The sequence below is a fragment of the Atractosteus spatula genome, chromosome 13 (genome assembly GCF_055471065.1).
Source record: "Atractosteus spatula isolate fAtrSpa1 chromosome 13, fAtrSpa1.hap1, whole genome shotgun sequence".
NCBI classification, from domain to species: domain Eukaryota; kingdom Metazoa; phylum Chordata; class Actinopteri; order Semionotiformes; family Lepisosteidae; genus Atractosteus; species Atractosteus spatula.
The window spans coordinates 26,119,295-26,132,708 of NC_142718.1; the positions used below are offsets into that span (position 1 = coordinate 26,119,295).

The 13,414-nt window shown below is 35.8% G+C and overlaps 2 protein-coding genes across 2 annotated transcripts; both read right to left on the bottom strand.

Annotated features, from left to right (window-relative positions):
* Positions 1-5,548: 5,548 nt before the first annotated feature.
* LOC148821955 (homeobox protein Hox-D1-like) lies at positions 5,549-7,662 on the bottom strand. The gene is made up of 2 exons (XM_088930688.1): positions 7,021-7,662; positions 5,549-6,827 (listed from the first exon to the last, which is right to left on the bottom strand). The coding sequence occupies exons 1-2, from the start codon at positions 7,571-7,573 to the stop codon at positions 6,496-6,498; spliced, it is 885 nt and encodes a 294-aa protein (XP_088786814.1). The 5' UTR covers positions 7,574-7,662; the 3' UTR covers positions 5,549-6,495.
* A 4,077-nt stretch (positions 7,663-11,739) lies between these two features.
* LOC148821956 (homeobox protein Hox-A2-like) lies at positions 11,740-13,090 on the bottom strand. Its single transcript, XM_088930695.1, has 2 exons — positions 12,745-13,090; positions 11,740-12,437 (listed from the first exon to the last, which is right to left on the bottom strand). Exons 1-2 carry the CDS (start codon positions 13,088-13,090, stop codon positions 11,791-11,793), a joined length of 993 nt encoding a protein of 330 aa, XP_088786821.1. The 3' UTR covers positions 11,740-11,790.
* Positions 13,091-13,414: the final 324 nt, after the last annotated feature.

The following is a 13,414-nucleotide window of genomic DNA, read 5'->3' on the forward strand; positions in this document are numbered from 1 at the left end:
ATTGTCCATTTATAACAAATGTTTTGTGGTTGTGCCATTATGTATTCGTGGGTTTATTGATTGTTTTATATAATATTAGCATTTTTCTCAATACCAGTAACGCGTCAATCAACACGATAAACGTGAGTGATATCTAGTTTTCTTTTCTGAATTTAATTGTAACTGCAAGTATTTTTCCCTCAGCATAAATTATCTGGGTAACTGTATCACGGAGAGAGGTCCAGGAAGAGATTTCTCATTCTTCAGTCAGTTTCCTGGCGTCCCTGAACAGATAATCTAGTATTGCTGTATTTAAATTAGATTATTTGTAAATGTGTGGATAATGATTTAGCCTTATGATGACGATAGTTAGCCCAGCCCCTTTAAAATTTTCAAGGATAGCTCTGACTTGAAAGCATGCATATTTCTTTCATCTGATTTATTTATTCAACTACCCTACTTCCAGATTAAATTTGTTTCCTTGAACAGATAACATAAAATATACCTAAAACTGAGATTGGGTGGTTGAATGCACACTTTTATTGTCAACCCCATTTAAGGAAATCCCATTTTCAGTAATGTTTCCATGTTTTGAGCATAAAGCCTTCATTTGCTGAGCGCACACAAAGCCTGACCCAGAACACATTCTCTTACACAATTTGTGAATCTGTATTTTATAATGAGATTCATATTGTATAGCAATCTTTTTCATTTCAGATGTCCTTTTTTCAGAAAATTGCTGATGAAACAGAAAATGTTTAGGCTTCTGTGTAATTTTAATTGAATTTAGCAGTCTGTGCATACTTTACAGTTTGATGCTGTATCTACTTGTTCTTGGCCTTTTGAAGGACCAGTAACTGGTATAATCTGTAGTGGACCAAAATAATATGCAAAGGAATCGTTTGTTTCCCTGTGTGTAACAGGACTGCTTTTGATACTGCTTCTTACCATTGTTGATAGTAAATAGTAAATTTGTTGTAAGCATGGAAATCTGCGTATTATGTGTCCAGTTAAATAGCTCTTGATTTTAGATCACAGTCTTTATCACCTGCTGTTTCTGCAAGGTATCCAATTTCTGGCCACCTTCTATAAGGCTAGTGCTGAAGTTTGGTGCAGCATCAATTTTTTGCCACCTCAACAAAGAAATATATCAGTCTGAGCCAAATTCTAAAAAGAATTGTGTGTAGTTATAACAATAATTCATGCTGGCAATTTTGTAAAGATTTATTGCATGTGACTAAATGTGTACACTGTGTAGTTGTATGAGACATATATTTAACATTGCATATTATATTGCACTTTATTTATTTTACTTGTTTTGTTTTTCTTTATTTCACTATGTTCAAGAGCACATTTAAAGCAATATGAGTAATAATGTATGTCATTAAATTTATATATAGTTGGAAAATACTACACTTTGATGCACAAATGTGCTGTCCCCAGTACTGGGATTTATTTTAAAATGTGTTTTCCCTCCATTAAAACATTTCTCTAATTCTAAAACAGGCCTACAATCTTCAATATCATTTTCAGGAGCAGAGGATCTGAAGGGTACATATATCTGACAAGACACTGATTCCATTTAAACTTAACAGTCTCAAAGTATGTGACATTCAGTGGTGATTCAGAACATTTATATACTGACAGGCATTAAAATGAAACAAGTGAAGTTGTTTCCCATACTAATTTATGGTTTTAATGTATTCTAGTAAAAGTTAGCAACAGTAATGAATGCAAGTTCACTAAGGAGGTTCTCTACTGGTGGTTACAATACTAATACAAGAATACTTCAGTGTAACATTTAAAATATTAGCAATCCAGAGTTTTCTTCAGTATTTAATACACTATTACTGCTTTTGTAGTCAATTTGATTACTTAAAACAGTTAAAGCAATTCAGCTTGGATTTGATGTAATCCTTACATTGGAATAGCAAGAAAACTGTTGTGGTAGAGTGTGTTTTGTGGTCTTCATAGCCTTAATGTATTAGATTTTAAGCCAGAATTTTATTGTAAAGCAGTTAATGGATGCTTAAAGAGAGGTGTGGTTGCTACTGCAATTTGTATTTTAAAATGATTTAATGAAAAACAGTTGGTAATTTTGAAGCTGTGCTTTGCCTCAAGAGTCGTAGGGAAATGGAACAAGCTACCCAGCCATGTTGTTGAAGCTCTGGCTTCTTTCGAGAAATGGTTGGATGAGATCCATGAATTAATCAGCTAATGAAAACTAAACAGACTTCGTGGGCCAAATGACTCGTCTCAGTGCTATATGTTATTACATTACAAATCCCTTTTTAATCATTTACATTGTGTAACTGCAAACACCAGGTAGATCCCAGTACCAACACTTGGTCCTCATGAAAATCTCAGTATGCTCTGGCAGAAATAATTCCCTCATCCGTGAGATTTACAGGAATTTAGGCAGGTTGTCCATAGCCTTCATTCCCTGACCTCCTTTACTCATCCAGCTTCGTTCTTTTTCCTCCACGTGTACATGTTTCCTCTATTTTTAATACGAGGCAATGAATAAGAACCACTGAAACTTGTAGGTCAATGTATTCTTTTGGTCCACCTTACTCTGTGGACGATTGTGCTCATTTACTTAAAGTGGTCGGGCTACATCAGGTTTCCTGACTTTTCTGAGGCTATGTCCACTATGAACACAGAAGGAAAAAACAATAGTAGGCTTGTGAAGACGTTTTCTGCATGAAGCTGTGTTTAAAGGCACAGCACCCGAATGTAATTTTTTTAATTACAGAAGTATTGTTAAAAAGAATCGTATTTAGGCAAGCCTTTTAACTGTAACCAAGCAGACAATGAACTTGATATGAGGTTAAAAACTGATGTAACTTTTTGATGGAAATAGATTACAATTCTGCTAATATATTATAAAATATTTTAAGAAGTATTTAATACTTCTTCAGTTCAAACAATAGAATTCCTTTAAAAATTTGTGCGAATGATTCTAACCCACTATAGTGACATTAAGAAGCTGAAGCTCAATTATATATTACATTTTAAGTATAATAGTAATGTAAGTGTATATTAGCTTGAAAGGACATTTTGGAAAAGGAGGTTTGCACTCCTGTAAGTTTGGACGCTCTACTTAAATTCAATGGCATTTTCAATGATTAAAAAGCGTATATAGTCTCTGCTGTATAGCACATGAAATTCTGTTTCTACATGCTTAAAGTTTTCTAATACGACCTTTCGTTCTTTCAATTGTGTAATCAGTAATGATAATTAGGATAATTATCATATTGAAGTGCTATTACACTCTTAATTATTGATTGACGTGTTCTTCGTTTTCCTCTTAAAGATTTATATAATTTCTTTAAAAATGATTTTACAAAAATAAATCTAAATTTGTCGAGTGTTCTTTAATAAAATAATGTAGAAATGCTTCTCCGACACATAGATATTTTTATTGTAAAAGAACGAAGGAAATCAAACTCGCTTTAACTTGACTTAAAAAAGCAAAAAGATGTATCTCTTTAAATCGTTTTACCTAAGTCCCAATTCATCAAAAAGAATAGCGTATGGAAGCGTTTTGCAATGATAATTAACATTAAATTTTAAAATCCTTATACCTATTTGTCTTTTCTTTTTCGAGAATATTGCCGTTTAAAACAAAAATTAAATTAGACAATAATCTATATATTTCCATTTCTCACTTAAAATGTATAACCTGTAAAAATAAAAATGGCTTCTGCGGCAGGGGAAATGATATAGCCTAACTGAAGAAAATAAATTTAGTACTTTTAAAAGGCTGTACATGTAGGTCTAGCCTACTTTTCTACCAGTATGCCTATAGGAACAACATTTTGCTTCTGTCGTACATGTACTTAAGCCTACTTAATTTAATAGTTTGTATACATTACAATAATAAACAAATCTGGTAATTATAATTTTTATTCTCTTCATTCATATATCTGATCCATCCCAAGATTTGCAAGTCGTATTTCTTTCACAAAGCATTCAAAGGATCGTTATACTCCTACAAGACGTAAATCTTTGAAAAGAACTTCACGTCGTTCTAGAACAGCAAAAGAAAGTCGATAGCTGAGCACACTATATCTTTTCAGATCAATTAAGTTAGTATTCTGTTTTCGGTCTTTAGTCACTTTTAGGAAAGAAAATTTGATTCATAAGTAAAGATCTTCAAACTGCCTTAATTAGTAATCGGTGTGTAAACTTGCACGTCTACTAACCTTTTGGTTAGTTAGGCTGTGAACTTTTGATGACCCGGTACCCCCCGGAGAAAAGAAGGGCACTGTATCTCAAACATTTACAAGATGCCCGTGGTTCTTCCGCTCCTCTGAAGTAAAACCTGGATATCAAACAAGTGCAACAACGCAACTGTGGGTTTCACAATGCCTTCAGATCTCCGAACAGTTTTACCTATTGTTTGTATGGTAATCTTAAACATATCTCTGATCATCAAAGGCTTAAAGACGTACTACAGACAAGGATCAGAGACTGACAATGTAAAAGGAGGAAAACAGTGGGGGTGACATCAAGGGCCCACACAATAGGCTTTTCTAAGGAGAAATACCTTTACCTTTACAACCATATGGATTAGGCTGTGTAGGTGAATGCGCGCCATATATAATATTTCAACAGGAACTAAGATCCATTATCTGCAGATAGAAACCCATAAGTAATACATATTAAACGTTACACCCTTGTAATAATGTTTGCTAATAATTCTGGTATCAGAGAACCATGGGGAGAAACCCGAAGAGAGCCTTTGAGACCACTGGGCCTTTGAAATACCGCCCTCAGCATGGAGTTTCTGTTTTGTTTTAGTACAATTCATTAACACAAAAAGTGCCGAAGAATGCTGACCAGTGAGCTTTTCAGAGGGACGCAGTGAAATGTCCTGTTTGACACAATGCCATAGGAGCCGGTCTACACACTTTATCATACAAAAGTCACAGTCCCTAAATTTAAATGTCTCATTAATAACAACTACATATTTAGCAATAATAAAGATCAATTAACTTCAGTAAGAGGAAAAAAAAATCCCAAACTATGTTGAATGATTTTTAATCGAGTCACCTACAACATCATCGTTGAGAACCGACTGTAAACACAGACCAGCTACCATACTTTTATACGACCTGTACAAAATGACTTGAAAGATCCAAAACAACAAATAACATTTTAATAGCTCATGGCCAAAGGAGCTCGAAATATGTGAGTCTAGCGCTACATTTCTAGATAAATAAAGGTAGCGTCACCTCTGCCGAAATCCCTCTCTGTAATTTGCGACAGAAGAATCAAATCACAATCAACATTTTGTACTAGTATTTAATACCAGTTTGCAAAGCAACAACTGTGGATATGTGGTGTCGTTATTCTTATATTATTCCCGTATCTCTTTAAAATAGAACAGAAATTTAAATAGAATTTTCATCATATGTTCAACACTTAAGTACAACCTGCATTAAAACAAATTTTCTTCTTCCTTTTCCATCAGGATTCACGCAAGGTACTTATCACCACTGATTAAAACAACAACAAAGTGAAGCGTTCTGTTAAACACCCGTTTATTTTAAAAAGCGTGGTTTACATATTCAAGTAAAATTACATGTAATTACCTATTAAATAAAACTTTTGGTTTTAAAGCTGATGTTAAACTCTTTGAACTAGTCGTGTATCACAACGGAATACACATTTTTGTTTGTTTTTTAAGCCAGTGTCCCAAGTATTAAAAAAAGAATCGACATTGAACCTATAACAATAGACCACTTGTAGCAGCAAGTTAACCTTTGAACCTGAGGCTTCTATAGTGCAAACTTCATATCATATGAAGGTGTTCCTGAGGATAACCTGATTTGGTCCAACAAATGTAATCATTTTTAAAACAGAATTCTAAATCTTTGGTTCGTTATAGAGTGTTAAACACTTCTCACCGTGAAAATGGAAGTCGTTTTAATATGTGAAATTAAGTTGCTGTAAATTGCAACACCTCCCACTCTTAAATACCAGGAATGATGCACACTTATTAAAGCCACGTAGTAGAATCTGGTAAGGCAATATCTGGTTTAGGCATAATACATTCTTAAACCCAACACAGTCAACACGTTGTCTTTGACAACTTAAAATTTAAAATACAAAACAGACCATATTTACAAACACAGATATAAATTAACATTTAAAAAAATCAGTGCAAGGGAAAATTACTGTATTTACTGTGTACATTACATCATTTGTGCTTTTAATACGATGAAGCGACAAATAAAGGAAACCAATGACCTGAAAGAAAAGTTGTAAACGATTACAATTACATTAGAATGAGGAGCGGGCCAAGTTTGGCAGGACGTTGCGAAATCTTTATTTCTAGAAATAAGTCAAAGCCATAACCATAAGGTGAGCTATTCTGTTAATAAAAAAACGAGCAATCATAATGGAGTATGCTGTCACTGAAAACCTTGGATGTTACCAGCGTGGACGGCAATGTTGGGACCCCGATAAATCAGAGAGCGGCTTGTGCCCCTCCTGGGAAATGCACAGTTAACACACAGATGTTTGGGGAGAACACGATGGGGAAGAAGATGGAGAATTGTTTTCGGAGGAAGAAGTGTCCGAGTTCTTCGAAACGTGAGGCGGAAGGACAGTCGCCAGGCCTTCTCTCTCTCTCTTTTTCTGCTTCATTCTTCTGTTCTGAAACCAGATTTTCACCTGGGTCTCATTAAGATGCAGGGTGGTGGCTATCTCGACCCTCCGAGACCGGGTTAGATATTTATTAAAATGAAATTCCTTTTCGAGTTCAGTGAGCTGTTTAGTAGTGAAATTTGTTCGAGCTGTCGCGGCGGCACTCGGTAACCCATAATCGACCGTTTTACCTGAAAACAAGAATGAGAAAGGAAAAGATAAGTATTAATATTCTCGTATGTTTAAAGGCAGACAAGGGAGGAAGATCAATTGCTGTCTCCGGACATCGCGCACAGGTGGTCATGCAATCAGAAGCCTGGTTTGAAAACGTCGGCGTATTGCCTTAGCTACGTAATTAGGTTTTTACTCATTTTAAATACTTACTGGTTTTAGGGTTATTTCTCTTGATTTTCATCCACTCGAAGGTGTTTGCAGCAACTTGTGTCTCTTCGGGTTTTGAGTAACTAACTTGAGGAGACGAAAGGCTCTGATAGCTCCCCGAGCAAAAGCCCTGTAATGTTTTAGAATGGTGCTTGTATTGGTCTTGCTCGACAATACCGCTGTACGAGGCCTCTCCGTGATTTAGTGGGAATGATCCATTTCCTGAGTATACAGAATTCAGGTACTGGACATGTGCCCCGCTGTCCTCGAGTTCGTTGTTACATCCATAGGTTAAATCGTAGCCTATTCCCTGACCAAAATAGTTGATCTCGGCGCCACTTGCAGTATTTTCATAAGGGATTTCAAATCTGCTTGGAGGCAGCATTCCCGATGACACCGAAGGATGATCCAAGGAATTTATACTTATTGGCAATCTCCCCACAGTCTCCCCAGTTAATGAATTCTGTAGCGGGACAGACCTGTGCTCACCGTGACAACATTTTGCAGACAAAGCTAACACGTCTCCACTGGAAAAGTAGTCAAAGTACGTATTCATTATTTCCCCCCTCAATGATCCTCCACAAAGGTGAATGATTGCGTGCTATTCCTGATTACTTACTGTACTTTCCAAGCTCAAGATGTAAATATTGCCCGCTATGGAGCGGGCGTGGTCATGTGCTTTCATGATCCAATCACAGAGCACGATTGGAGTCGTTCGCGTTCAAGCTTTCAGGATTTCCCAACAGTAGTTGGTGAAACTTTATCAGCAGGAGACAGATAAGCACTGAATACATTGCTATTCCCAGGGCAGTTTTATATGTAAACGGAAGGTTCAGGTAAGACTTATTTTCATGAAACACACTGCGTGATGTGGTAATTAGAAATGAACATATTGCATGTCGTATTTATTCTGTAATACGTCGTAATTACCTCGTGCGTTTCACTTCTGTAATTTTAATCAGTTAAAGATTAATGCCTTTTAACGCTTAAATAAAAAAAACATCTGAAGAGCCAGAATTGCTCACCTGGCGCAAAGAAGCTCAACTATCTTCTCAATCACTGATAAAGTTACATGTGTTCATTCATGTAACTAGTTCTCAGTTCCAGTGACGAAGTCGGTGCAAAAGAACACGTGCATTATTAACCCCTAAGGGTTCGGTTCGCAATAGAACGCACCTGAAAAATACAGAGAAAATGATCTCAAGAAACATTAAATAGAATTGTATAATAACGTCATTTCTAGAGTCAATGTTATGTTTCCGTTTTCATTTAAAGAAAAACAAGTTTTTTTAACCTTCATATATTTACAAGGCATGCCTACATAAGATAACAATTTATACTCTGAGTAGGTTATCAATACAAAATGCTAGATAAAGCAAAACATGCTTTTCATTGTTTTTTAAAGAGTATCTGTGGGGTATTGTATTCCACATTGCTGTTTTTACTACAGTTGCTTTAAGCTTGCGATGTATTTAGTTTTCTCTTCATAAAATGTTCAACGTAATGTGAAATGTTCTCAGGGAAGTGTAAAACGACTAGCATAAAAGCGGTGAAAATCCTACCCTCTCAAATCATCTAACACCCCATCACTACATCCTTAATCACTTCCTCCCTCTCCTCTCATCATTTGTTGTCAAACACACTCAAAAACCATAGTGCTCAAACATTCAAACTGCCTTATATATAAATTACATCGTTTTAATTGGGACACTTTAGGACACTTAAAAAACATTTCCCCTTTTCTTTGAAGTAAATGCCGACATTTACCTTTAAACATTTTGTCTAAACAGAACACGTCAACACGGCTCTCAAAGGTATTCTCCACAGCAGTCTTCATATAAACAACACTTACTTCTCCTCTAACATTTCATTCTTAGGTCCTACCAACGACTGACTCGATAAGAATAAATAAGAATACATTTTTCTTCTCCCTTCCCCTGCCTGCTTCCGACGCCAAGCCCCTGACTCCTGAAAAAAACGTGATTATGAAAAACAATGTTGTCCATCACTGTTGTTGTCTCTTAACAATTCTTATCCCTGAAATGTGCCACACGAGTCCCTTTTGAGTAGCTGGATGTCAAGCTTGGAAATTGAAAACGGACATGTCATTTAAATAATTTTGAGTGCATGCAGCGATCCCAAGCTATTTCGACCAGGAGTTCGACTGGGGTGATTAGGATGGTAGATCCATACATATGCTGTAAGGCATGGAGCAAAAGATATCTAATTGTATGTGCAATGTGTTAAAATGTAATTTCAAAAGGGCATCTCACAAACGACTTTGTGTGTGGATATTGTTTCTTTTGTATTAAGGTATTTTTATTAACCTCATATTACACATAGAATACATCTGTGGTCACTTTAAACAAACCAAGGAATTCTAAAGTTTTTTTTTTTACAAACATTGCTTTATACTTCCCAATTTCCAGCTCTCATCCACCGTGTTCATCTTTGGCGCTTGTATTTCTTATTCGTATCATTTTGAAGGAGTTGGTTTACTCACCTGACAACATGTTCTTACACGGAGGCTGGTGTGTTGCAGATCCAAGTTGGTTAGTTTCGCTGGAGGTGTGTTTGTTAGTTTAACTTAAACAAAACTCGTTGTACAATTTAGTCGTGTTGGTGGACTGTATGCCTGTATAATCCACGTTCTTATCCCTGATTCAGTTCATACAAGTAATAAAATGTAGAATAAGTTTCTGCTATATTGCTTGGACAAATTAATGACAGAATTTTAAAGTAAGCCCAATTAGTCTTTTATAGCTCAAACATTTAACTCCTACACCGAGTGTTGGTTTAAAGAAGTGTTTCTTCCGTAGTCGGTTGTGAAAAACGGAGGGAATCGTTTGTATAACTGTTGATATTATCATCGTCGTCATCGTCATCATCACCGGACATTTTGAACACCATTACATGACTATTAAATGCGTGATTTGTACGTTTCAGAAATACTGTCTTTGGCGGTGAAGTCTGGACGCATCCCATCTGCCCCGTCCTGCTCGGAAGAGGTGGGACTGCTGTCGAGCAGAAAGTGCACACTCGGTGATTGATGAACTCTTAATAACACCCCACTGACAAGAGAGCTCTCTGGAAGGCCACTTGCATACTAGTTCATTCCCAAAGCATGTTTGTTGGAGCCGTTCCCTTATACAGATCACTCTATGTGTAAGGAATATTATCTGTATTTTCTTGCGGTAAGAAAACTGAACATTCACCCTTGTAGACAAATTTTATGAGTACGAACTATTAAGTTCACTATTCGTGGGATATACGTCACGTGATTCAGTGAACTGCTGTGGTTGAACACCTCAAAACAAAGAATTGTGTAGGCTGGCCTTTTGTGTGTCTTGTACTATAGCGCAAAAATGATCTATAGCTTTAGGCTACTTGGGAGGCAAGTGAAATGTCTGTTGAAAAAAAAACTAGCCTGCTCCATTAAATCATTTAATGAAAAAAAGGCAACTGAGGTGCTTTTTACAACAGTTAACACTAAGACAAACAAGTGCCATAGCTGATTTTTCTAAATGCATGTATACATACTTCACTTGTTCTTTATCTTAAAATGAAGCCTTTGAAATAGGGGGCTTCTCAAGTCAGAGAAATTAGCCCAGAAAACGTCACATTGTCCTTGTTTAATGCATTAAAATATTTATTTAGTGAAGTGTAGCATTAATACGTTGTCAGCACAAAATACATACACGACCAATTATTAAAATATATTGCCCTACACCGACAGAAGTGCAAACACACCAACGTTTGTCTTGAAATAATCAATTTGCTAAGAAAGATGGTAAATACTGATGACCTTTCTTTCCATAAAATGAAATTCGTGTGTTTCAAATATTTACTCCCTTACTCTACCTAAATTTATATGTACGTATTAGCTCTTCACATTTTCAAATAGGCACTGTGGAAGTAGCTCACAACTAAAGACAGATACTAGATACAAGTTTGTGGTATTTTACTGTATACGTGATCATTTCGTTTCAATTTTCGATTTGCTAATGTCATTATATTATTTTATCATAATGTATATAAAAAGACTAATGTAATTCATACGATTTTAGAAAGTTAACGCATTATATATGTACAGTGATCTATTGCATATCAGTAAGATAAACAGATTCAAAGTAATTAACAATATTTGAATAGTACTAATTTTCATTACCCAATAACAAATATTATGATGTAGGCCTAAGGCAAACGTATAATTTCCATCCTCTGCCTTTGAAACTTGAATCTTCGTTTACACATTAAACATAAAATGTTCTCCGAAAGCAAAATGTAGTTATTAATGTTTCACAGAGGATGAGGAAATAAAACAAAAGTATAATTCCCATTACTTGCAACAGAACTACGTGCAATGATTGGTTTCAAGAGTATTTTCTTCGTATTTTATTACAGCTAGATTATAAACCTACAAATGCATCTTTATATTAAAAAATAATGGGTGCAGAACATTAATTTTCCTTTACTTTGGGCATGCTAATATCTACAGTACTTCAGTAAATCTACTAATTGAAGAGCTCATTTTAGGTTGAAGTTTTTTGTTCTTCTAAACGAGGATGTAATAAAATAGTTTAAACAACTAATTATTTTAGGTTAAACTATCTTAAAAAGTGGTCAGACGAGTGTTGTAGTATAAATATATATTTATTTGTGTTGAATACATTAATTAAAACAATAAATAAAATGATAAAGAATGATAGAGGAGGCGCGTAGGGGTGTTCATTCAAATTTATTTTGGCATTCGTTTTGTACATACAATATAGTTCAAAACTGCAGCTGCTGAAAATCTGTTGTACAGATATTTTCAATCAAGAAATTAAATGTGTCCGCAACACTGATCGTTGTGTCATTGTCAGTTACTCCAAGTTTAGGGAGCTCTGCTGTAAATGAGTCAATTGAAATGGTATCTAAATCCTCCAACGAAAGGGTATTTAAACATTCGAACGAGTTTCCCGTTTCGTACCCCGTTTCGTCTGAAATGAAGAAATTGTCGTCGTTTTGGATTCCAGGCAAAGAAGATGATTCTCTCAATAACGTATGGTCGTTTGATGCATCTTCAAATTTGAGCTGTTTCAAAGGATCCGGATTCAGTCCTGTCTCTGAAAGTCCTCTAGGAAAGCCATTGTTGTTATCACCGTTACTTAATATGCCTTTGGATTCATTTATTTTCCCTTGCTTGAAGCGAGATTGTCTTTTATGCTTCATTCGTCTGTTTTGGAACCAGACTTTAACTTGTCTTTCAGTTAAATCTAAAAGAGTTGCGATTTCAATTCTCCTTGGTCTGCAAAGGTACCTGTTATAATGAAATTCCTTCTCTAATTCCAAAAGCTGGGTATTCGTGTAGGTTGTGCGCAGTCGTCTCGAGTTGTCAAAGGGACTTGCGGCGTAGTTATCCTGAAAGTCTTCGTTGTCTAAAATAAAAGATGTAACAGATTACACATATAATAATGACAAGGATTAAAATGGCCGCCCTTCTTGGAGCGCCAGACAAAATGGCATTGTTTGTAATAATAAAAGGACTATGCATTCATCTCAAGACATTTACATAGGCCAAAAGCAACACTACCAGCAGCAGTGGATGAATAGAAATATATCGAATATATAAAATATATTGAATGTAGTTGACCCGCCACATTGAAAATTCTTTGATTTTGTTTTTTTCCCCTGTTTCATTATCCTCGAATTGAATTATTATGATCCTATCAAAAATGCACCGACCTTCAGTTGAAGATCCAGAGGAAGATGCCCCTGGTAGCGAAGCCTGTTTTCCTTTATGTGTTTTCTTCTCTCGCATCCATGGGTATTCCAAAGGTTTAATGCCTAAGGCTGCGCTGTCAACATCTTGTGAAGTTGGGCTTCTCTCATTTTGAAATGTGTTTCCAGAGTTCAGAATGCTAAATCCTTGCTCGCAAGGAGGAGGAATCAGTGTCGAATCTGAGAGCGACGAGTTTTTGATTGATGAACTTTGAAATGTCTCGCCAAGAGGAGGAAGGGATGTGAAGCACTCCGCTAAGGACGGCTCACTGTTAATAAATCCAACCTCTCTCTCAAACACTTTGCTCATCTCGGCTTTTCAGGCGTTTTAAGAACTCGGTCCCAAAATCTTACACAGTGCACATTTCAATTTCTAAACAAAATACAATTAACGCGATTTTGGGAGCTAGCATTTATTAAAGAATGCCAATTCAATTCGCAAGGATAAGGTTGAGATGGGGGGGGGGGGGGGGGAATTGACTGTCACATGATCTAGTGGACCAATGACAAGGGTGACAATAAAATATTTTTAAAAATATTTTGACTTATTGCCCTGAATCGAATTTTATTTCGAGCCCTGTGTTGCTTTTTGTGTATAAACAAACACAAAGGTAAAAAATATTCGGTTTTTGTT

Bases quoted from the DNA above. Each gene is read 5' to 3' on its own strand.
- LOC148821956 (XM_088930695.1), bottom strand. From the start codon at position 13,090: ATGAGCAAAGTGTTTGAGAGAGAGGTTGGATTTATTAACAGTGAGCCG. The intron at 12,438-12,744 runs GTCGGTGCATTT...CTTTTATTTTAG, and splicing joins CTCTGGATCTTCAACTGAAG to ACAACGAAGACTTTCAGGAT.
- LOC148821955 (XM_088930688.1), bottom strand. From the start codon at position 7,573: ATGAATACGTACTTTGACTACTTTTCCAGTGGAGACGTGTTAGCTTTG. The intron at 6,828-7,020 runs GTAAGTATTTAA...TCTTGTTTTCAG, and splicing joins GAGAAATAACCCTAAAACCA to GTAAAACGGTCGATTATGGG.